The sequence below is a fragment of the Chrysemys picta genome, chromosome 11 (assembly GCF_011386835.1).
Source record: "Chrysemys picta bellii isolate R12L10 chromosome 11, ASM1138683v2, whole genome shotgun sequence".
Lineage (NCBI taxonomy): Eukaryota > Metazoa > Chordata > Testudines > Emydidae > Chrysemys > Chrysemys picta.
Genome location: NC_088801.1, coordinates 1,424,319 through 1,447,447, shown reverse-complemented (window position 1 = coordinate 1,447,447; position 23,129 = coordinate 1,424,319). Strand labels below are relative to the sequence as shown.

Sequence of the window (23,129 nt, the reverse complement as noted above, 5' to 3'; positions counted from 1 at the left end):
CCCCAGAGCAAGTGAAGGACCCTGCTCCAGGGCCCCCGAAAAACTCTCATGGGGGCCCCTGTGGGGCCCAGGGCCTGGGGCAAATTGCCCCACTTGCCCCCCCCCTCCCCTCTGGGCGGCCCTGTGTAGCAGTGATGGAATAAACTGCAGGTTCAAATCAAGTCTCTGGAACATCCCCAGCTGGGACGGGTCATTCAGTCCTTTGTTCAGAGGTTCGGTTTGTAGCAAAGTCCCTCCAGAGGAAAGACGCAGGATTGAAGACAAAATGGAGGAGATGCAGCTGCCTTTTACAGTCCTTTTGCCATGTGGCCTCTGCGTCCTTTGTCCCAAACACAAGCTGCCCAGCACATGTCATGAAAACCCTTACAGTTCTGTCCATAGGCCTGTCCCTGCCTTGCTGAGTCACAGGGTGTATCTCCCTTCTCTCAATGGGTCAGTTGTGTCGCTGATGGTCCTTCATGGAGGTCCTTAGACACCTTATTTGACCCCCTTCGTATCGGATTTGGTGCCACTATGGGACCTTGGTTGCAACAATGATCTATACCGTCCCAGTTTATATTAATAACGTCACAGGGGGTGTCCTGGCCAGTCCTGGCTCCAGTCAGGGCCGGGGCCTAGCCAGTGGCAGCGGACAGGGGCTCTGGCCGGACCCCTCCAGGCGCTGCCTGCCAGTTCACCCCTCTCTCCTCTGCGCAGGGGAGTCGAACACGCTGGTGGACACCTCCATGACCACGTCGGCGCTGGGCCTGTCGCAGGCGGAGGAGCGCTCCAGCTGGTCGGGCAGCCAGCAGACCGTGGTGGAGAAGGAGACGGAGCCCGGCCTCCCAGTGAGGGGGCCCTACCTGCGCCCCGGTGGCTGGCAGCCGCAGGGGACCCCAAGGCAAGCACACGCGCAGGCCCCCCGCGGCGCCGAGGTCAGGCACCTGGGGGTGGAGCCGCTGCTACGGGCGTCGCGTGCTATTCTGGTGGGCACAAGCTGGGGGTCGGAGGATAGCCTCTCGGTGGCCAGCGACCCCTACGGCAGCGCCTTCAGTCTGTACAGAGGACGGGCGCTCTCAATCCACGTGTAAGTAGCTGGGGGAGGCTGCGGAGGGGGCATCGTGTTGGGGCCATCTCCTCCCGACCCCCGCAGCCATCTTAGCCCTCAGCCTGGGGTCTTTCTTTGCCTCCTTTATCCCTGTGGGAGGACCGGGGCCTCTGAGCACGGCAGGCCCTGCCCGGGGGCTGGGGGGAGGGTTGGGGGCCGGGCTGTGCACCGGGCAGCGGGAGCTAGGGTGGAGCTGCTCTGGGGTGGAGCCCGGCTAAAGAGCCCTCGTTCCTGGGCCGTGGGTCACGCTCCCTGCCCCCTCCCCACTCCCTGTGCCCAGCTCTGCTGACTCCAGCATAGGGACAAAGCCACTGCCCTCCTAGCACCGCAGCCCCCCTCTGCGAGCTGCTCTCCAGTCCCCCCAGCCCCACGGCCGCCCTGCTCCCCGGCCGGCTCCCGCTGTCCCAGACAGCCTCTTGGCCTGCTAAACCCAGGGTTGTGAGCTCACTCCTTCAGGGGGCCATTTAGGGATTTGGGGCAAAAATCTGCCTGGGGATGGTCCTGCTTTGAGCAGGGGGTTGGACTAGATACCTCCTGAGGTCCCTTCCAACCCTGATGTTCTATGTATGGACCCCGGCTGGGATCCACGGGCAGGGCCCTCCTGGGGACACTCCTTCCAGCCCCGCTGCGGCCCCTGCCGGGCTGCTGGGACCTGCCTGGCCCGGGGGCGGGGGAGTGGGGGGGGGGGGGCGTCTGCCCACCTGGCTGCTGTGCTCAGGGGCCCCATCCTGCCCGCTCCTGCCACCTCCATCTCGCTGTCTTGTGTTCGAGGCTCCCCCAGGTTATCATCTTCATCGCTCCGCTTCCCACCCCCGCGGACCCCAGCCCGCCTCGCCCCCTGCCCGCGGGCACAGTCGGGTCATCCCCACGCGTCCAAGGGGCTCGGGGGTCCGTGGGCATCCTGCTGAGACCGTGTGTGTCTGTGTGTGCCCACGTGTGTGTGTGCATGTGTGTGTCTGGGTGTGCCCACATGTGTGTGCATATGTGTGTGTGAGCATGTCCATGTATGTGTGTGCCCACATGTGTGCACATGTGTGTGTGATCGTGCCCACATGTGCGTGTATGTGTGCGTGTGAGCGTGCCCATGAGTGTGTGGGTGCGCGTGCCCGTGCGTGCGTGTGGCTGGGTGTGACCTAGGGCTGGGGAGATTTGCCTGAGTGCTGCGGCAGCGGGGGGGTGAATCCCCCTCCCCCCGTTGCTGGTCCTGCCCAGGGCCCAGCCGTTGAGCCGAGTGACCCGACTGCTGTAGTTCGCCCGAGTCTGCTCCCCAGTTGTGGGGCCGCAGCCCCCCAGCAGGGCTCCAGCTCTAGCTACCCCCAGCTGCCTTGGCCGTGCCAGGCCCCGGGGCTGCCATCCAGTGAGCCCCAGGAGGTCCTAGTCTCACTGCCACCCACATGCGTACCAGCCCGGCCGTGACGCTTCCAGCCAGTCGGGCTCCCCCAGAGCCCAGGCTGTGCTCGCTCCGGAGCCAGGGAGAGTGCAGGCCCAGGTGCCTCCGGACCACGCCAGGCATGGTAAGACCACAGCACCCCTGCCTTGCTGGGCACCGCCCGGATGGTATCGCAGTGGGACAGCTCGTCCCCCTGGTGCCAGCCTCCGTCTCGGGCGCCAGATCCCAGATGGGCTTTAGACGGGGAGGCCAGGACTGCGGCCCAGAGACGGAGACGCCCCATTGACTCCTCCAGCCCCTCTCCCAGGGCAGGGCAGGGCTGGCTGTCCCAGGCCGGTTCTGGTTCCCTCGGGGAGTGGGGGAATGGGGGACATTCCCAGACGGATCTCCCCCACCCCCCGTCTTTCTGACGTTTATCCAGCCTCGCTCCAGCTCCTGTGCCACGCCGATAGCCCACTCCCCAGGGTCGCCTGCGTTCACACCCCCTCCTTGCCCTGGGCAGACCAGCTCTGCTGCCCTCGGGGGGCAGGGCTGCATGCCAGGCTGTAAGCGAGGCTGGCTCTGACACCCCCCTCTTTCCCTTCTGCCTGCAGCAGCATCCCCCAGGGCGGGTACAGGAGAGACGACCCCTCGGAATTCTCTCCGAAGCCTGGTGCAGACTCCCCAAGGCCTCCAGCCCAGCCCCTGGCCTCCAAGCCACCTGTTCTCTGCCTGCCGTCTCCCAGGGTGGGCCAGTGCCCGGCCCAGCCGGCCAGCCGAGGTCCTGGCGTCCCCTCCCCCACGCCCCTGACGCCCCGCAAGACGGCCCTGATGCCGGCGGAGTACCAGGACACGGTCCCCGAGGAGTACGAGGCGAAGGTCCAGAAGCCCAAGTCTCTGGGGTACTCGCAGGCCAGCACGCTGGAGTCCCGGCCCCAGACCCCGCTGAGCGAGACCTCCAGCCGGGTGTCCGTGCTGCGGCCCTCGCCCAAGCTGGCGCGCTCCGGCTCCAAGATCTTCGAGAAGCTGAAGTACTTCGAGGAGCGCCGGAGGAGCCTAGAGCAGAGCGACAGCCCCCTCCCGGTCCACGCCTGGCTGCCCCTGCGCAAGACGCGCTCCTTCGACCAGCCCGACCTGGGCCAGCGCCCGCTCACGCCGGACAGCTCCCGGGAGGAGCTGCGGGCCGGGGTGCGGTCGGAGATGGGCGGCCCGACGTGCCGGCGCCAGGCCTTCCGCCACAAGGCCGCCTCATTCGACGAGCGGGGCCACTTCGCCAGCCGGGTCGGCGACATCGAGCACAGGTTCTCCGAGGAGCTGAGCCGCATCAAGAAGACCGTCTCCAAGCAGCAGCTGATGAGGTCGCAGGAGCTGGCAAAGGCCCCCTCACCCCGGGGCCCCAGCCAGCTCTCTGCCCCCCGGGCGCTGGAGACACAAGCCACCCCGGCCCCGAAAGACCAGGGGCTCAAGGCCCCGCCGCCTGTGGAGAACGCGTACGGCATCCAGCAGCTAGCCCTGGCCAGCGTGGGGCTGGGGGGGCCTGGAGACGGGGCGGAGCGGGCAGCCACGCGGAAGCCACTGCTTCGGAGCTGCGCCCTGACGAGCCAGCCCCGGGAGGAGGCCAGAGCCAGGAGGAGTGGGGAGCCGGAAGGTGCTGAGGGCAAGAGGAAGGTGGAGCAGTGCCCCTTATCGCAGGCCACTCCGCTGGGGCGAGGGGACCTGCCGGAGGCCAGGCCCCCCGAAGGAGTCGCATGCCTGGATGGGGGCCCGACGGTCGGGGCGAGAGCTAGCCGCGATGGCAGGGCCCCCGGGGCTGGGAGCGAAGCCCTGACCACCAGGCCAGCAGGCCAGCACGGGCCGCATAGGAGGCGGGACGCGGGCCAGGAGGTGCGGTTCTTACCCTGGGCCAAGCCCGCGCCGGAGCTCGGAGCCGGCCTGGAGGGGGCCAGGGCAGGGCCGCGTGGCACAGGCAGGGATGCCGAGCAAAGGCAGCTGAAGGTCACAGAGAAGAAGGAAGGTGCCCGGCTGGCTCAGGAAGGGAGAAGCACCCGGAGCAAGGGGAAAGGCCGCCGGCCCCGGCCCACCTCGCCAGAGCTAGGTAGGGGCAGCCGCTGTCCTCCCCGCGGGCGGGTGGGGGCCGCCAGTACCCACACACAGGGCCCAGCGTCCCGTACAGCCAGGAGCCCCCCAAAGAGCCGAGCGCTTTGGGGTCAGAGCTGGGGGCAGGAGACCTGTGTTCAGTTCCCACCGACTCCTTGGGCAAGTCCCTCAGGCAGAGGGGCTGACTGCTTGGGCTGCCCCATGGGCCCTGCCAGGGCCGGGGCGGGCGGTGGGTCAGGGGGTTCCCCGTCTGTGCCAGCCGGAGAGGCCAACAACAGTATCAGACACCCCAGCCTGAACCTTCCCCCCAGGCCTGTGCCCAGAGCGCCCTGCCGTGCCCCTCCCTAGCAGGGTGGGGCGGGCACCAATGCACCCTGCTGCCCCTGCCGGGGAGCGTTACCAATGGGGGGGGGCACGTACGTTCAGGCTGGGTCTGGGCAGCACCCGGGACGAGGGGCCCTGACCCCGGAGTGGGGGTTGGGGGCTCCCCTCCTGAGCTCGGCCAGTGCAGACAGTGCGTTTGGGGCTGGGCACACTGCACTCTGCCCTGCCCTGCCCCAATGGCGGGACCCCGGGGGCTTTGGGAACGTTATTTACCGTTGTGCTCTGAGCAGGCGGAGCAGAGGAGGGCTGGGGGCTCGGCTCACTGGGGTGGGTGCGGGCATCCGGAGGAGGGAGTGGACAGCCCCAGGGAACAGGGGAGGGGAACGTGAGCTGCAATGCCAGGAGCGTCAGCAGGGGCGTGCGTGGGGCGGGGGTTCCGAGCCAGGGCGGGAATCAGGCAGGGATCAGGGGTGCGGGGCCCGGCGGGATGGGATGGGTGCTGTGCCGGGGAGGGGCTGGCTCCCCGGGGCATGGACAGGAGGGGATCTCTGGGTCCGGAGTCTCTGGCTAAGGGCCCTCCCCAGAAGGGAGTCACGGGACGGGCATGGGGAGCCCTGTGGGTCACTGCGAAGACTGAGACTCACCAGGGCTAGGACCCCCCCGAAGCCCGGCCTGTCAGGGCCCATGCCCTGGCTTCCCCGAGCAGGTATCGGTCCCTTGCTCTGCCCTGCCTGGGCTCCATGGCACCCAGAACCCAGCTCTCTCCTGCCCCTTTGACAGCCCAACATGCTCCTCTGCTCCATGGCAACGCCCCGCTCCCTGCTGGGGGGGTGGGAGGACGCAGAAGTCCCTTGTCCCCCTTCCATCCCAGCACATCAGCCGTGCCCAGCTGCCAGCCACGGGCCCACCTGCAGGCTGAGCTCCCGTCTCGAGCCCTTGGCAGCGTGGCTAGTTCCTGGCTTGGCGGGTCTCCTTCGCTCTGCCCGGTGCCCGGCACTGAAAGGGCAGACAGCTCTGAATGGGGACTGAGTCCAGGCAGCAATGAAAACCACCTCCCCAAGGGCCAGTGGGCACCTGGTGTGCCCAGAGCTGCCTCCTGCGGCCTTCCCCGCGTTGGTTCGGGGCCCTGCATGCTGGGCACACGGCTCACCCCACCCCCCAGGGCTGGCACCGCGGCACAAGGCCCTCCCTGGCCAGCGCATGAGCTGAGCACGCCCACTGGGCTTTGCACGACCCTGAAGCCTTCCTGGCCGGGCACAGTATTTTGCAGCCCTGAGCCCAGGCCAGCCCCTGGACTCCTGGCTAGAGAGGGCAGTTTGCTCCAGCACCTCCCCAGTTGCACACTGAACCCCCAGGAGGCCCTGCTAGGGGAGTGTGGGGCAGATCCCTTGGGAACCCCCCTGCCCTGCACGGGGGCCGGGAGTGGAGAAGCCGATGCAGCTCCCAGCGGGTGCGGCAGGGGGCCAGTCCCTGAGGCCGCCTCGCCCATGAGTGCCCAGACGCCCGCTCTGTCACCTCCCCAGCTCCCTTTTCTCTTCTGAGCTCCCCCCTCTGCCAGTGCCGGGCGCTGCCAGGAGCTCGGGAACGCTGCCCTTCGCGCCCGCTCGTTGGGACGGGCGGAGAAAGGCCCAGGTGCCAGGCGGGGAACGTAACTGCGCCGAGGCCCTGGCTCTGGGCGGTGCCCTGCCCTAAGCCGCGGAATAGCCCCAGGCCCTGCCCGCAGGCTGGGGGGCTGGAGGTGCTGGGGCAGCGCAGGGCTGCATTGCTCTGCAGCAAAGGGAGCCGGCCAGCGAGCCGTGGGGGTTCCCGGGGGAGCTTGTCCGACGCACGTGGGCCCAGACCCGGGGGAATGACCCCCCCTACCCGCCCCCCCCCCCCCGGCACACCCAGCCACCCCAGCTGGGATTCACTGCGCTGCAGTGAGCAGCCCCCGTCACCAGGGGGCGCTCTCCCTGCTGCCTCTCTCTATGGCCCTTTCCTGCTGCAGGGACCCTGCTGCGGCTGCTCTTCGTGCCCTGCTCTATGGCTCCCTCAGGCCATTCTCCCTTGCATGGGGCGCCCTCTTGGGGCTGGCTCAGGAACTGCCTGCCCATAAACCTGCCTGCTGCTAGCGGGGGGTTAGTGGGGGCACCCAGAGGGGGGCGTCTCCCTGGCAGCGGGAAGCCTTGTGGGTCTGGCGGGGGCGCCTGGTGCCATCCCCTCCTCTCCTGCAGGCGGGACCTGCTAGCAAGCTAGTCCGTGTGCCCGACGCCCCCCCCATGTGCTCCCCCCTAGCCCCAGCCCGTGTGCCCAATACACCCCCATGTGACCCCCTGGAGCAGGGGTCCCCAAGCCCGAGCCAGGGCGCCCGGCTCCTTGACTGGAGCAGCTCATGCCCAGCTGTGCAGGTCCCTGGTTCAGTCCCTGGCCTTGGCCAACGTGTCACACGGGGACCGCTGCCACTTGCTGCTGAGGGATGCCCCCCATGGCAGGGAGGGGTGGGAGTCCAGGGGCATTTCAGGTCCCAGAGCCCAAAGGCGCAATGGGAGAGCTGGGCAAGGCAGGAGACGCCTCTCCCCGCATAGCTCGGAGCAGAGATGGCTGCACCCCAGGGCAGAGCCCGACTACAGCATCGCCAATGGAGTGGGCCCTACTCCCACCCTGGTGCATGAATCGCTGCTGGGGGGAGGTGGGCTGGGGGTCCCCAGGGCTGCTGCTGCCCCCTCTGCTCAGCCATTGTGGGGCTCCGCGCAGCTTCTGTCCTGTCCCTGCTCAGTGCCACGGGCTGATCTCTCCCCGCTCAGAGTCATCCGACGATTCGTACGTCTCCGCCGGCGAGGATCCCCTGGAGGCCCCGGTCTTCGAGATCCCCATCCAGGATGCTGTGGTGACGGTGGGCGCAGAGGTGCTGCTGAAGTGCATTGTCACTGCCAACCCCATGCCCGAAGGTGAGCGCCGCAAGCTGCCGGAGCCCTGGGCAGGGCTGGGAGGGGCTGGTGGCGTGCCGGCCACCTGGGCCTAGTGAATCAGGAGCTAGCCCCCTCCTGACACTGACTTGGTGGGTGGCCTGGGGAACGTCACGTCCACCCCGTGATTCTTCCTTCCCTTCCTCCCGGGGGGGCAGAGTGGGGGCACTAGCGCACGTTCACACTGTGTGTGGCAGACAGACCACAGGAATCCTGACCTGGACGGGGACCGGGCCGGTCTCTCCTGCGGGCTGCCTGTGCCACCCACCCCGGCCGAAGCCACCCAGCTGGCCAGGTGCTCGCTGCCGAGCCCAGGGCCAGGTGCTTCCGGGAGTGAAGCTCTGGCTGGTCCGTGCCGCCGGGGCTCAGGGCTGCCCTGCCTGCGCTCCCCTGGGCACCTCCTGGCAGCGTGGCCGTGGCTGACTGGGAGACAGGGCCACAGCGGCTCCCACAGCCCTGGCGAGGGGGTTTGCGTGATGGCCGACTGCACTATGGAGCCGCCCCTCATGCCCGGACACCGCGGCTGGGTCTGAGGAAAGGCCTCGCCGATGGCACGAGATGCCAGCTGGAGTATGGCAATGATTCCAGCTGTGCTGGGTGTGCAGGGGGGGGAGAGCAGGTGACGGAGGGGCTCCGCACGCAGCCCTCCATGGGCAGCCCCAACCCGAGATCTGGGGCAGGGGAACGAAGCCCCGGCTGGCAAAGGGACTTGCCCAGCGTCACACTGAGGCAATGTCAGGAGGCCAGAGTCTCTGTCCCAGCCACTGTCTGTATCTGGGCTGGGGGCTGCTGGGGGCTCGGCCCTGCCGCCCTCGCTGACCCTCTGGGGGCGCCGGGGAATCTGTGTGGGCAGCCGGGGCACAAGGGGGAAGGGGAGGGAGCAGAGCCCCCTGTTCTCAGGGCAGCGCTCCCTGGCCATGTCCAGAGAGACGGGGTGCCCGGCGCGGGGCCATGTGCAGCAGCGCGTCTCCAGACCAGCCACTAGGGGGCAGGAGAGTCACAGGAACCACAGCGGGTCAGATTCTGGCTACACCTGGGGGGCAACGTACCCCCAGCAATACCGGGGAGCGGTGCTGCCCCCGCAGGGCCCCAGTGTACTGATGGGGGGGCCCTGACGACGACAGGCACGCCGCGCCCTGCCCCCGGCAGCGATGGGGGGCCCTGACGACGACAGGCACGCTGCGCCCTGCCCCCCGGGCAGTGATGGAGGGGCCCTGACAACGACAGGCACGCCGCGCCCTGCCCCTGGCAGCGATGGGGGGGGCCCTGACGACAGGCACGCTGCGCCCTGCCCCCCGGGCAGTGATGGGGGGCCCTGACGACGACAGGCACACCGCGCCCTGCCCCCCGGCAGTGATGGAGGGGCCCTGACAACGACAGGCACGCCGCGCCCTGCCCCTGGCAGCGATGGGGGGGGCCCTGACGACAGGCACGCTGCACCCTGCCCCCCGGGCAGTGATGGGGGGGCCCTGATGACAACTGGAGTGCTGTGTCCTGCCCCCCGGCAGGGCCTTGCAGTGAGCTCTGGCTGGGCTCAGTCCCCCCGGGGACACCCAGGCGCTCTCCCCCGTGACCTGCCCTCTCCCACCCCAGTGTCCTGGAGGAAGGACGGCGTCCTGCTGAGGGGCAGCGCCTGGCGCCCCATCAAAGTGGAGGGTGAGCGCCACACCCTGCTGCTGCCGAGCGCCCGGGGGGCCGACGCCGGCCTGTACACGGTCACGGCGGCCAACGAGGTGGGGGAGTCGTGCTGCAGCGCCAGGCTGACTGTGCAGCCGGGTAAGTGCTGGGGGGCGCGGGGCCCGCGGGGGGCGGGCAGGCCTGGCCTTGGGGGGCGGCTCAGCCTGAGGGAGGAGGAGCAGCCGGCCGGAGCCGGGGTGAGTGGGTGGGAGGCTGAGCGCTGGGCAGGCTCCCAGCTCCGCTCCTGCTGTCGCTGGCAGGAACCAGGCTCCCTTACCCTACAAGGCTCTGTCTGAGCCGGGCGTGACGTGCGGCCAGCTGGGAGCACGGAGGGTCCTGCTGCCTGCCTGCCTGGGCTCCTCGCACCCATGGATCCCCAGCAGTGCCCGCCAGCCCCCAACCCTGCTCCACAGCACCCCGCTGCCTTGGCGGGCTGACTTTCCTTGGGGGGCTCTGCCCTGCCCCGGGCTCCCCCTGGCGAAACCCCAGAGCCTCTGCTCCCCCCTCAGAGCTGCCAAGTGCTCCCTTCCCATGGGCTAGCCTGGCTGGCCAGGGGCTACCTGGCATCCCAGAGCGCCGAGCCCGGCTGCCCCCTGCCTGCGCCCAGCCCAGGGCCCCAGAGCGCCGAGCCCGGCTGCCCCCTGCCTGCGCCCAGCCCAGGGCCCCAGGGCCCCAGGGCGCGGAGCCCGGCTACCCCCTGCCTGCGCCCAGCCCAGGGCCCCAGGGCGCCGAGCCCGGCTGCCCCCTGCCTGCGCCCAGCCCCGGTCCCCAGGGCGCCGAGCCCGGCTGCCACCTGCCTGCGCCCAGCCCAGGCCCGGCAGGTCCGCAGGGCGCCGAGCCACCAGCAGTAGGTTGACCCAGCCCGTGCCAGGGTGGGCTGGGGGGCGAAGGGCCGGGAAAACTGCCATGGGCTGGCCGTGCCAGCGTGGCCGGAGGGGGCGGGAAGGGCGCCCAGCCCTGGTACATCCTGCCGGTGCTGGGGGCGCAGGACTGGGGGGTAGCGTCTGACGGCACCGAAATGGCCCCTCCTCGGGGGGGGGGGGGTGCGGGCCCCAGGCCGGCGGGGGGGGGGGCACCGGCTCCCATCAGACCCAGGGCGGGGGCGGGGCGGACCGAGGCTGCTGGGGGCGGGGCCGGCCTAGCTGCGCCCATCCCCGCGGCGTCGGACCCGGCCCCGCCTGGAGCGGTCCCCCGCTCCCCGGCCGGGCTCGCTGCGGGGATGGAGCCGGCCGGGTCCTGCCGCCCGCCCCTGCGGGAGCCGCCCGCCGCCCTGGGTGAGTAGCGGCGCGGCCCGGCCCGCGGGCGCTGGGGCCCCGCAGAGACCGACCGGGCGTGTCCCCCCCGGGACCCCTCTGCCCGCGCCGGGGGTGCCCGGCTCCCTGCCCCCCCCCGGGACCCCTCTGCCCGCACCGGGGGTGCCCGGCTCCCTGCCCTCCCCCCCCGGGACCCCTCTGCCCGCACCGGGGGTGCCCGGCTCCCTGCCCTCCCCCCCGGGGCCCCTCTGCCCGCACCGGGGGTGCCCGGCTCCCTGCCCTCCCCCCCCGGGACCCCTCTGCCCGCACCGGGGGTGCCCGGCTCCCTGCCCTCCCCCCCCGGGACCCCTCTGCCCGCACCGGGGGTGCCCGGCTCCCTGCCCTCCCCCCCGGGGCCCCTCTGCCCGCACCGGGGGTGCCCGGCTCCCTGCCCTCCCCCCCCGGGGCCCCTCTGCCCGCACCGGGGGTGCCCGGCTCCCTGCCCTCCCCCCCGGGGGCCCCTCTGCCCGCACCGGGGGTGCCCGGCTCCCTGCCCTCCCCCCCCGGGACCCCTCTGCCCGCACCGGGGGTGCCCGGCTCCCTGCCCTCCCCCCCCGGGACCCCTCTGCCCGCACCGGGGGTGCCCGGCTCCCTGCCCTCCCCCCCCGGGACCCCTCTGCCTGCGCCGGGGGTGCCCGGCTCCCTGCCCTCCCCCCCCGGGACCCCTCTGCCCGCACCGGGGGTGCCCGGCTCCCTGCCCCCCACCCGGGACCCCTCTGCCCGCGCCGGGGGTGCCCGGCTCCCTGCCCCCCCCGCCCGCTCCAGTGTTGGCCCCCGAGGGCCCGTGATGTTTGGGGCTCTGGCCGTTCCCCGAGGGGTGTTTCTGCACTGAGCTCCTAGCCCCGCACCAGAGGGTGGTTCCAGGCCACAGAGCCCCTGGCCCCTGGGCTGGGCACCCCCTGCCTCTCTCTGGGGGTGGGGGCCTGACCTAGGCCACTGTTCCTGCAGCTGGCGCCCCCTCCAGCCTGGGCTGCCCCCCCCTTGCCCTGTGCTACAAAAGGGAAGGCAGCGATTAGCCCCTTGTGTACTAGCCGCTGGGGGTTGAGCACGTGGGGGGCAGGGCAGCCTGGCGCCCTTGATCTGTCATCCCCACCCGGCTCCCCAGAGCAACGGGCACGTGGCCTGCCCTGTGGGGTAGATGCCTGAGCCTGTCACCCTGGTATCCTGTCCAGGGCTCCCTGGCACACGAGTGGCTGGGATGGGTCTGTGCTCCCAGCCCAGTGGGGCTGGCTGCTGCCCTCCCTGCTGCCCTGTCTCTGGGCCGCCCTGGCAGCCAGGCCTGAGCCCTGAGCCCCTGGACAGGCGATGCTGTCAGCCCCTGCCCCTCAGCATCCCGCGGCACCTGCCTCTGGGCAACTGCTCTGGGCAAGCCCGGGGGCCTTGCCTGACGGGAGTGCCCGGGGGCTCGCTTCCCAGGCCCAGCCTCCTCGTCAGCAGCGTCTGCCGCCCCCGGCGACGAGCCCCAGGTCCCTGCCCCGGGGTCACCGGCCTGCGCGGGGCCTGGTCCCCTCTGCGGCACGGGCCAGGGGACAGGACCCCACCGCTGGCGTGAGCACCGCTGCCAATGTCACCTTCAGCCCTGGAGAGCCAGGCGGGCGGACAGAGGGCGGCTGCCTCGTGAGCCAGCCTGGCCCCTTATCGTCTGGCGGGCCTTCTCCCCATGCTAGGCTGGGCAGCCGCACCCCACACCCGCTGCTGCAGGGTCCCATCCGTCCCCTCCTCTCGGGCCGGGGTGTCAGGGTGAGGCTTGCCCCAGCCTGGGCTCTGAGAGACGGCAGGGCTGGGGGGCTGAGCGGTGTCCGGGCTGCGCTGCCCTGTGCATGCTGCCCCCCTGGGTGCCCCGCTGCCCTTCCTGTCCCTGGCACCTCGCCCAGTGCTGCCATCCCAGCCGGGGGCTTGCCATGCCCAGGGGACCTGGCACCCTTAACCGGCTTCGCTGCCTGCTCTCTCCTGAGCCAGCGCCCCCTGCGGAGAGCCAGGGGTCCCTGCCGCCCCCCCTGGCCCTGGCCAGCCCCATCACATCGGACGAGGAGTACCTGAGCCCCCTGGAGGAATTCCCAGCGTCCGGGACCCCCCAGCACCGGCTGGCCGGGAAGCTGCAGCACAAAGTCGACCTCGGCACCACCCGCAGCCCCGTGGAGACCAACTTCAAGGCTGCCCCCACATTTGAGGTGAGTGGGCGGGTCCCGGGGCCGGGGTGGGAGCCCCTCCTGTCTGCCCGCAGGTCCTGGTGCCCCGGGGTCACCCTCCCCCTGAGCCCTGCTGTAGCCTGGACACCGCCTGGGCCGCCCTGCCCCATGGGCTCTGGGACAGCGGCCCCTGTTGGCTGGTCTTGCCCTGCTGGGGTGCCCCTCACGCCCTGCTCTGGTGCCCGTGGGCAGTTGGACACTCGCTGTGCGCCCCGTCTGATCCCCGCCCCCATGTGCTTCCCGTCCCAGCTGGCTCTGTGTGACCAGTCGGTGCTGGAGGGGCAGGACGTCCGCATGAGCATCCGGGTCCGGGGCGAACCCAAACCCATCATCTACTGGTGAGTCCTCCGGCACGGGGGGCGGGCAGGGGGAGTCCTGGGCCCCCGGCCACTAGTGTTACTGCAGCAACTCTCCTGCAACAGGACAGCAACAGTCGGAATGGGAATGGGACACAGGGCAGGGACTGGCTGGCTCAGGGGGGTGGGAAATGGGGCACGAGGCAGGGACTGGCTGGCTGGGGGGGGGGCGGGAATGGGGCATGGACTGGCTGGCTCAGAGGGGCAGGGAATGAAGCACGAGGCAGGGACTGGCTGGCCCCGGGGGGGCGGGGAATGGGACATGGGGCAGGGACTGGCTGCCTCAAGGGGGGCAGGGAATGGGGTACGGGCCCTGTCCCCTCTAGGGGGCACCGGCTCCCATCCGTCCCAGGACAGGGACTGGCTGGCTCGGCAGGGGGGGCGGGAATGGGGCATGGACTGGCTGGCCCGGGGGAGGGGCGGGAATGGGGCGGGGACTGGCTGGCTCAGGGGAGGGGTGAGAATGCGGCAGGGACTGGCTGGCTCAGGGGAGGGGCGGGAATGGGGCATGGACTGGCTGGCCCAGGGGAGGGGCGGGAATGGGGCGGGGACTGGCTGGCTCAGGGGAGGGGTGAGAATGGGGCAGGGACTGGCTGGCTCAGGGGAGGGGCGGGAATGGGGCAGGGACTGGCTGGCTCGGGGAGGGGAGGCGGGAATGGGGCATGGACTGGCTGGCTCAGGGGCAGGGAATGGGACATGGGGCGGGGACTGGCTGGCTCAGGGGGGGCAGGGAATGGGACACAGGGCAGGGACTGGCTGGCTCAGGGGAGGGGCGGGAATGGGGCAGGGACTGGCTGGCCCAGGGGGGGCAGGGAATGGGACACGGGGCGGGGACTGGCTGGCTCAGGGGAGGGGTGAGAATGGGGCAGGGACTGGCTGGCTCAGGGGAGGGGCGGGAATGGGGCAGGGACTGGCTGGCCCGGGAGGGGGGGGGGGGGCAGGGAATGGGACATGGGGCGGGGACTGGCTGGCTCAGGGGAGGGGCGGGAATGGGGCAGGGACTGGCTGGCCCAGGGGAGGGGCGGGAATGGGACACGGGGCGGGGACTGGCTGGCTCAGGGGAGGGGTGAGAATGGGGCAGGGACTGGCTGGCTCAGGGGAGGGGCGGGAATGGGGCAGGGACTGGCTGGCCCGGGAGGGGGGGGGGGCAGGGAATGGGACATGGGGCGGGGACTGGCTGGCTCAGGGGAGGGGCGGGAATGGGGCAGGGATTGGCTGGCCCGGGGGGGGGGGGCAGGGAATGGGACATGGGGCCTGTCCCCTCTAGGGAGTGCTGGCTCCCATCCGGCCCAGGGCAGGAGCAGAGGTTGGGCTTGGGGCTGGGTGAGGCAGGAGGCGGGTGAGAGTCCTGGGTTCGGTCAGTGCCAGGTGGGACGCGCCCGCCGGGTCGGTGCTGGCTCTGACCGTCCCCCCCCGTCCCCCGCAGGCTGAGGAACCGGCAGCCGGTGAAGGTGGGCCGGCGGCTCTCCGTGGCGGAGGGAGAGGGCGGCGCCTGCACCCTGCACCTCCTGGCGGCAGAGCGCGCGGACGCCGGCTTCTACGCTTGCAAAGCCATCAACGAGTACGGCACCAAGCAGTGCGAGGCCAAGCTGCAGGTCCGAGGTAACGCCCAGGCCTGGCCGCGCCCCTCCACGCTGGGCTGGGGGGCCGGGGGGGCCCCAGAGAGGAGCTGCTCCCAGGACAGGGTGAGGCACGTCTGCCTGGCTCTGCTGCTGCCCGGCCTTGCGTCTCCACGGCCCTTGGCGGGGACCGGTGCCTGGGCGGCACCAGCGCGGGTGGGGTGGGGGAGGGGTGTTGGATCCACTGGAGATGGACAAACTGCTCTGTGGAACCGAGAGAAAAGTCAGATCTGTCCTGACCCCTGTTCCCGCTATTCCCCCCCAGCTCTGCCGGTGCCCCTCACTCCCGACCCGCAGCCCCCTGCAACCCCAGCCCTGGGCTCCCCCCCCCCGACACACAGCTCTGCCGGTGCCCCTCACTCCCGACCCGCAGCCCCCTGCAACCCCAGCCCTGGGCTCACCCCCCTCCCCCCGACACACAGCTCTGCCGGTGCCCCTCACTCCCGACCCGCAGCGCCCTGCAACCCCAGCCCTGGGCTCACCCCCCTCCCCCCGACACACAGCTCTGCCGGTGCCCCTCACTCCCGACCCGCAGCCCCAGCCCTGGGCTCCCCTCTACACACAGCTCTGCCGGTGCCCCTCAGTCCCTGCCTGCACTGTAGTGCCGGGACGCGTGGTGTCCTTGGGTTTGGTCCCTGCTGCTGGAGTTTCGTGGCGTCCCTCCTGGGCGGAGAGCTGTGCCCATGAGCACACGGGTTGCTCCAACTCAGCCAGGTTCTGACCCCGTCCCCGTGTGCGTTGCCGTGCGCAAGACGCCCGTGGCTCACTGGGCCGTGCTGGCCTGAGCATGGCGGGGGCTCCTGGCCCTGCTGCTCTGGTGCGTTTCCTTTGCTGCCCCCGCAGTGCCCTGCGGGATGCTGTGGCGCTGATCCCTGGGAGACCTGGCACCTCCCGGCCACGCCAGCTGCTGCCCCCTTACAGACGGCAAACGGGCAGCGGGAGCCCAGCAGCAGGGCTTGGGCCCAGGCCTCCCTGTTGGGGCCTTCTCAGGCGGCCGGCTGGGGGGGGACAGTTCTGCTGCCTGGGTGCTGGCCTGGCCCATCCCGTTCCCACCCAGCACGGGTCACACGGCAGCTCCAGGCGAGACGGAACCTGTTTGACGCCTGCTGGGATGGAGTTTAGTTAGTAACCAACGGCCGAGCTGGGTTGCCAGACCCCCGGGGGAGCTCCTGGGCCCCTGTCCTGCTGGGCCCCTGGGGCGGCTCCTGGGCCCCTGTCCTGCTGGGGCGACTCCTGGGCCCCTAGGGCAGACTAGAAGCCTGCTGCCCCAGGCCAGGCCCCAGCAGACGCCCAGCCCCTTTGCAGGCAGGGATGTTGTTTGTGCCCGTGTCGTGTGCCCGTGTTGTGTGCCCGTGTCCTGTGCCCGTCTCGGCTGCACTAACCCTGCCGCTTGCTGACTGCGGTTTTTGTCTGTACACAGGGGGAATGCGATAAGGGGGCGCGTCCCTCAGAGCCGCGGCCTCGGGGCTCTTTAGCACCACACCTCTTAGGCACCGGACCTCGCCTTGCGTTCTTGCCTTCTGCTCCAAAGGGACGGAGTGACCAAGGGGCAGGGCCTGGCGCCCCGGGCCTGGCCCCCGACCCGCCGCCACCTCCTGGACTCTGGGCTCCAAGGCTAACGCGTGGACTGTGGGGCGTGGGGCTCGCTGGTCGGCGGGGAAGGCGGAACCAAGGCGGAGCCGCGGGGCGTGGGCGGGGCCAGTCTGGCATAGCACAGTGACGGCACCAGGGGGCGCTGCAGGCCCAGCCGGGCCGCGCCCGGCGTCTGCGTGATGCTGTCTGTCTCTCGGTCTGTCCGTGTGTCCGCGTCTCTGTGTCCCGCTGCTCCTCTTCAGCACTGCCAAGGAGCGGGGAGCCTCTCTGCAGAGACCGAGCCAGCCCTGGACGAACACGCCTGGGGGCGGGGGCAGGAGACCCACTGCCCCCCACCCCTCCCCGGAGAGCATCGGGCGCAGGCTGTGAAGTAGCACAAATGGCTCCCCCCAATGCACTGTGCTGGCAGGGCCCGCTGCGGCGCCCCAGGGGTCCCCAGGCCTGGGGGCTCCTGGCGGGGGGAGCCGCCCCAGGGAGCTGGGCTGGGGGCCGGGACCTTTTTGTAGCTCTAATAAAGTGTGTTTGGTAAAGCGCTGTGTGGTTTGTTCGTGGCACTGACCCCCAAGCCCTGTCAGACCCTCCTGTCCTTGTCACCCTCTGCTGTGGGGCCGGCGGCCCCTGCCCTCCGCTGCCTCCTCGCTGTCCTGCACCCCTTCCACGGGGCCCTTAGGGGCCTGCCCCCCCACTCCCGGCGTGTCCCCGGCGGGCCCTGCCCCCCCTTCCCCAGGCACCCTGCCCCTCTCCCATTCATTCCCTCCATGTCCCAGGGAGCCCTGCCCATCCCCCCATTCCCGGTGCACTCTGCCCCTCTCCCAATCCTGTGTGTCCTGGGGGCCCTGCACCTCCCCCTGCTCCCTGCATGTCTTGGGGCCCTGGCCCCCACCCCCTCTCGTCCCCGATCAGTGGCTCAGGTGCGTTTCTGTCTCCCCAGCACACCCCGCAAGCCAGGCGCTGGCCGTGGTGGCACCGCTGCAGGACGTGACGGTCGGGGCCGGGGAGCTGGCGCTCTTCGAGTGCCTGGTGACGGGCCCGCCGGACCTGGATGTGGACTGGCTCTCGCGGGGGCGGCTGCTGCAGCCCGCCCTGCTCAAGTGCAAGATGCACTTTGACGGGCACAAGTGCAAGCTGCTGCTCACCTCCGTGCACGAGGACGACAGCGGCGTCTACACCTGCAAGCTGAGCACGGCCAAGGGTAAGGGGCTCCGCACCCGGCGTGGCGGGGTCACCACTCACCCGCGGGGGGCATGACACCCACCTCCCGGTATCCCCGAGGCACCAGACCGTCCGTGGAGACCCTCTGGGCTCCCCTCGCCAGCCACTGCACCTCTGCCAGGCCCGGGCCCCAGCTCTGGGATCTCCCCTAGGGCCCGGCCAGGGATTGCTGGGAACCCCTTATTCGACGCTGGAGCCTGCCCTGGGTTTGGTGCCCCGGCCCCCCCCAGTTACAGACTGATGCTGTGGGGAGGGACCCGCCTGGGCTGGGTCTGCCCTTCTGTCCCTTGCTCCTGGGGGCCGGGAGCTGAGTGTGGCCCAGGCCTGGGGCCGGATGGGCCAGTGCTGAGGGAGGCTCCGGTGTTGGCCTGGGTCCCGTTGGTCTACTGCCCCCTTTAGTGATGGGGGTCGGGACACGGGGCCTGTCCTCTCTAGGGGGCGCTGTCTCCCATCCTGGAAAAGGGCAAATCTAGTGCCCATCTATAAAACGGGAAATAAAGACAAACCAGGGAATTACAGACCAGTCAGCTTAACTTCTGAACCCGGAAAGATAATGGGGCAAATCATTAAGCAAACAATTTGTAAACCTCTAGAAGCTAATGAGGTGATGAGTAACAGTCAGCCTGGATTTGTCAAGAACAAATCGTGTCAAACCAACCTGAGAGCTTCCTTTGGCAGGGTACCCAGCCTTGTGGATGGGGAGGAAGCGGTAGGCGTGGTATATCTTGACTTCAGAAAGGCTTTTGACACTGTCTCACACGACCTTCTCATAAACAAACTAGGGAAATACAACCTAGATGGAGCTACTCTATGGTGGGTGCAAAACTGGTTGGAAAACTGTTCCCAGAGACTAGTTATCAATGGTTCACAGTCAGGCTGGAAGGGCATAACCAGTGGGGTCCCGCAGGGTCTGGTTCTGATCAATATCTTCATCGATGATTTAGCTAATGGCATGCAGAGTGCACTGATAAAGTTTGCGGATGATACCAAGCTGGGAGGGGTTGCGAGTGCTTTGGAGGACAGGATTAAAATTCCAAATGATCTGAGCAAACTGGAGAAATGGTCTGAAGTCAATAGGATGAAATTCAAGAAGGACAAATGCAAAGTCCTCCACATAGGAAGGAACAATCAGTTGCACACATACAAATGGGCAATGACTCCTAGGAAGGAGCACTGTGGAAAGGGATCTGGGGGACATAGTGGATCACAAGCTAGATATAAGTCAACGGTGTCACACTGCTACACAAAACCCAACCATCGTTCTGGGCTGTATCAGCAGGAGTGTTGTAATCAAGACACGAGCAGTCATTCTCCCGCTCTGCTCAGCGCTGATCAGGCCTCACCTGGAGTATTGTGTCCAGTTCTGGGCGCCACATTTCAGGAGATGTGGACAAAGAAGAGCCGCACACAGGGACTGGCCACATGGCTAGCGAGGGCCTGTCATGCAGCCCCTCCCCCCTCCTCCCCCCCCACACGTATCCATGGGCCTGGCACTGTCACGGCGTCCCCGGGCGATGCTGTGGGACTGCTCCCCACAAAGCCAGTCAGGACTCTGGGGAGCCTCCTCTCCCTCGGAGCAGACTGTCTTCAGGGCAAGACGCTCACACGGCTTCACCTCCTGGGTCTCTCCTGGGAGCATTCAGCATCTACCCCTCCGTGCGCTTCCCACAGCGAGTCTGCCCCGGCGGGGTCCTGGGGAAGCCAGAGGGTCCTGCACCCCGCACTTCGCAGTCAGACGTGACTCTCAGCCAGCCAGTAACACAGAGGTTTATTAGACGACAGGAACATGGTCTAAAACAGAGCTCGTAGGTCCAGAGAACGGGACCCCTCAGCCAGATCCATCCTGGGGTCCCGCGAGCCAGACACCCCCGTCTGCCCTCACTCCTAGTCCCCAGCCAGCTCCAACCTGAAACCCCCTCCAGCCCCTCCTCCTCTGGGCTTTGTCCCTTTCCCGGGCCAGGAGGTCACCTGATCTCTTTGTCTCCAACACCTTCAGTTGGCACCTTTGCAGAGGAGGGGCCCAGGCCATCAGTTGCCAGGAGACAGAGTGTCGGTGATTTATGTGCACTGGCCCTTTGCTCTGCAACAATCTCACCCCCTTATCCCACCACCTAGATACTTAAGAAATGCATAGGGGAAACTGAGGCACCCCTACAGTATTCAGAGGAAACATTAAGAACAGTCCCACTTCGTCACAGGCACACAGCCCCTCGCCCGCTGCGTCTGTGCTGATGCTCACAGCCTGCCCTGTCCTGCCTTGCAGAGGAGCTGACCTGCAGTGCCCGGCTGACCGTGCGCCCGTCGATCCAGCCGCTCTTCACCCGCAAGCTGGAGGACCTGGCCGTGGTGAAGGGACGGACGGCGCGCTTCGACTGCAAGATCAGCGGCACCCCCACGCCCACCGTCACCTGGACCCACTTTGGTAGCAACCTCTCTGCCCTGGCTGTGCCCTGGGCCCTGCCAGGAGACCCTCCCTCCCCCCCGGCTGTGCCCTGTGCCCTGCCAGGAGACACCCGCCCCCCGGCTGTGCCCTGTGCCCTGCCAGGAGACCCTCCCTCCCCCCGGCTGTGCCCCGGGCCCTGCCAGGAGACCCTCCCTCCCCCCGGCTGTGCCCTGTGCCCTGCCAGGAGACCCTCCCTCCCCCCGGCTGTGCCCCGGGCCCTGCCAGGAGACACCCTCTCCCCTCCCTCCCCCGCTGTGCCCCGGGCCTGCCAGGAGACCCTCCCTCTCCCTGGCTGTGCCCCGGGCCCTGCCAGGAGACCTCCCCTCCCCCAGCTGTGCCCCAGGCCCTGCCAGGAGACACCCCCCCCCCCTCCCGGCTCTGCTCTGGCTGGGAGTCACCGTTTCCGGACGTGGCCAGGGCTCTGATCTGCCTGTGGCGTCCCCGCCGCACTGGTTGCCAGGCCTCTGCTCCAGGCTGCGGGTTCCTGCTTTCCCCGGGCGTGGGGGGCGCTGACGCGGATTTCTCTGCCCCCCGCTCCAGGCCAGCCCGTGGAGGAAGGCGAGAACGTGCGGCTGCAGCAGGAGCGGGGGCTGCACTCGCTGGTCATCGCGCATGCGGACAGCGAGGACGAGGGGCAGTACGGGGTCTGTGCTGCCAACGAGCAAGGCCAGGTGGAGTGCTCCGCCGAGCTGTATGTGGAGGAGCCGCGCCCGGCCACCACCTCCCACAGGTAAGAGCCGGCTGGGGCGTGGCCTGACCCCCTCCCCTGGCTGCCCGAGGGGACCCTCAGGGTGACAGATCCAAGGGGAACGGGCAGGGGGCATGGGGATCTCCCTAGGGGCCATGTGTCAGTACCAGCTGATGGTCTGCTCCGCCGCTCGGCATCTGGCCTAGGGGCCCACCCAGCTGTCATAGGAGTGGTGGGCTCGGGGGAGTGGGGGCACTTCCCTAGCCCCCCAGGGGACAGGGACGGGCTATTCCAGGCCCGGGATGCTGGCAGCCCTGAGCCCCAGGTCCTGCTAGTGCTGGGCCTGCCCGTCGTGTTCCTGTCCCGGCTCTGGCCTGGCTCCGGAGCTCGCTGCTACCCCCAGCCATGGCCAGCGCTCGGCCAGGCCTGGCCCAGGTCAGCACCAGCTAGTGGCTGAGCAGTGTAACCCAGTTCAGCGTCCCGTCCCATCGCCCCCTTCCCGGCCTGTGTCCCTGCCGTTCCCAGCGCATACACCGCTGCGCTGCCTGAGTCTCTGGTCCGCGTCTCGTCCCATCGCCCCCTTCCCGGCCTGTGTCCCTGCCGTTCCCAGCGCATACACCGCTGCGCTGCCTGAGTCTCTGGTCCGCGTCTCGTCCCATCGCCCCCTTCCCGGCTTGTGTCCCTGCCGTTCCCAGCACATACACCGCTGCGCTGCCTGAGTCTCTGGTCCGCGTCTCGTCCCATCGCCCCCTTCCCGGCCTGTGTCCCTGCCGTTCCCAGCGCATACACCGCTGCGCTGCCTGAGTCTCTGGTCCGCGTCTCGGAACCGCGCCGGTTTCTAATCACATGACCCAGACACATGACATCTGGGCCATCGGGCAGGGACCGGCTGTGGTCGGTTAGGAAGCCGTGAGCCGTTGGCTTCATCCTTTGCACAGGGCGTCTGCAGAGTTTGCTCTGGGGATGGTTCTTTCTGAGGCACAAACTGTCGGTCGATGGTTTCTGTTGGACCCTCCACGGTTGGTCTCAATCGCGTGATCTGGGAGCTGAGTTCCAGCAACTGGAGTTCTCCATCCCTTTTCCCCATCCAGTCTGACACCAGCCCGGTCCCCAGGGTCTCGGCCCAGCAGTTCTCTAGCTGAGGGGCATATGTTGTAAAAGCCTCCGTAGAGTCTTTTTGCCTTTTCATCCGATTTGGCTGCTGTCTTCGGGTCTGGCCGCTTTGCAGATCGGCTCTTTTCCAGCGTTGGCCAGTAGCTCTGAGTGGCTGCCCACCGGGAGCTGCTCTGGGGGTTGGTCTGTAACTCAGAGGAGCCAGGGAGGAATCTTCCTGCTGTCGGATTTCCTTAGCTGCCTGTGCAGATCTCAGCCTCTCCACGGGCTGGTGGGGAACGCGTGCTGTTAGAAATGGCATCAGAATGACTTCAGTTCGGCTGCAGTGGATTGTGGGCCGTTGTCCGTCACTTGTTGTTCTGGAATACCAAAGTGAGCAAAAGTGCGCGTCAATTTCCCGATAACGCTGTGACGTGTTATGGCTTTCCAGTGCATTATTGTCGCGGAGTGTGGGGGAGTCAGGGCCCTGCACCCCTCTTCCCGAGATTCACTGCGACTCTCAACCAGCCAGTAAAGCAGAAGGTTTATTTAAGGACAGGAACACAGTCTCAAGCAGAGCGTGTAGGTACGACCAGACCCCCTCAATTAGGTCCCTCTGGGAGGTTCAGGGAGCTTAGACCCCAGCTTGGGGTTTCCTGCGTTGCACCACCCAGCCCAAACTGAAACCAAACCAAAACTCCTCCTGCAGCTCCTCTCTTCCCCCTCCCCCCAGCTCCTCCTCTCCTTTGTTCAGTCTCCCGGGCAGAAGGTGTTAATTCTCCCCACCCCCGTTCCTGGCTCAGGTTACAGCTCAGGTAGCTTCCTTCAAGGGAAGTCCCCCCTCCTCACTGCAATCCCCCTGCAACATTCCCAGGTCAAATCTGCCCTGCTCCCTGCTCCGTCACAATTATTTCTATGTACCTGGAAGAATAATCCACAATGGCCAAATAGTGCTGTCTTCTGAATCTGCATGAACCTGCAGCTCGTCTCTTCCCAGCTCAGGCCGGTCGGGTGTTCGCACGCTGTATGGCTCAGCGTTGTCTCTTCCCAGGTCTGACCGGTCGGGTGTTCGCACGCTGTATGTTTTGTACTGGATCTCCTTCCAAAAGTCCACTATCATCAAGTCCTCCGTTGAGTTCTCCCACC

At 68.6% G+C, this 23,129-nt stretch overlaps 1 protein-coding gene across 9 annotated transcripts in view; it reads left to right on the top strand.

Annotated features, from left to right (window-relative positions):
• Window positions 1-23,129, top strand: part of SPEG (striated muscle enriched protein kinase) — a 101,645-nt gene that overhangs the window by 34,458 nt on the left and 44,058 nt on the right. For 6 of the 9 annotated variants that reach the window (XR_010591249.1, XM_065560425.1, XM_065560424.1 and 3 more), the window contains exons 3-12: window positions 697-1,066; window positions 3,071-4,551; window positions 7,661-7,804; window positions 9,416-9,598; window positions 12,751-12,962; window positions 13,230-13,318; window positions 14,763-14,938; window positions 17,480-17,740; window positions 20,024-20,182; window positions 20,744-20,933. Coding sequence is in view for 8 of the 9 variants with exons in the window: in XM_065560425.1 (XP_065416497.1) it covers window positions 697-1,066; window positions 3,071-4,551; window positions 7,661-7,804; window positions 9,416-9,598; window positions 12,751-12,962; window positions 13,230-13,318; window positions 14,763-14,938; window positions 17,480-17,740; window positions 20,024-20,182; window positions 20,744-20,933 (3,265 nt within the window). In the remaining variant the exon portion in view is untranslated. Of the gene's footprint in view, window positions 1-696; window positions 1,067-3,070; window positions 4,552-7,660; window positions 7,805-9,415; window positions 9,599-10,607; window positions 10,774-12,750; window positions 12,963-13,229; window positions 13,319-14,762; window positions 14,939-17,479; window positions 17,741-20,023; window positions 20,183-20,743; window positions 20,934-23,129 lie in introns of those variants that run through there. The other 3 variants (XM_065560426.1, XM_065560428.1, XM_065560431.1) reach the window with 2 other exon arrangements.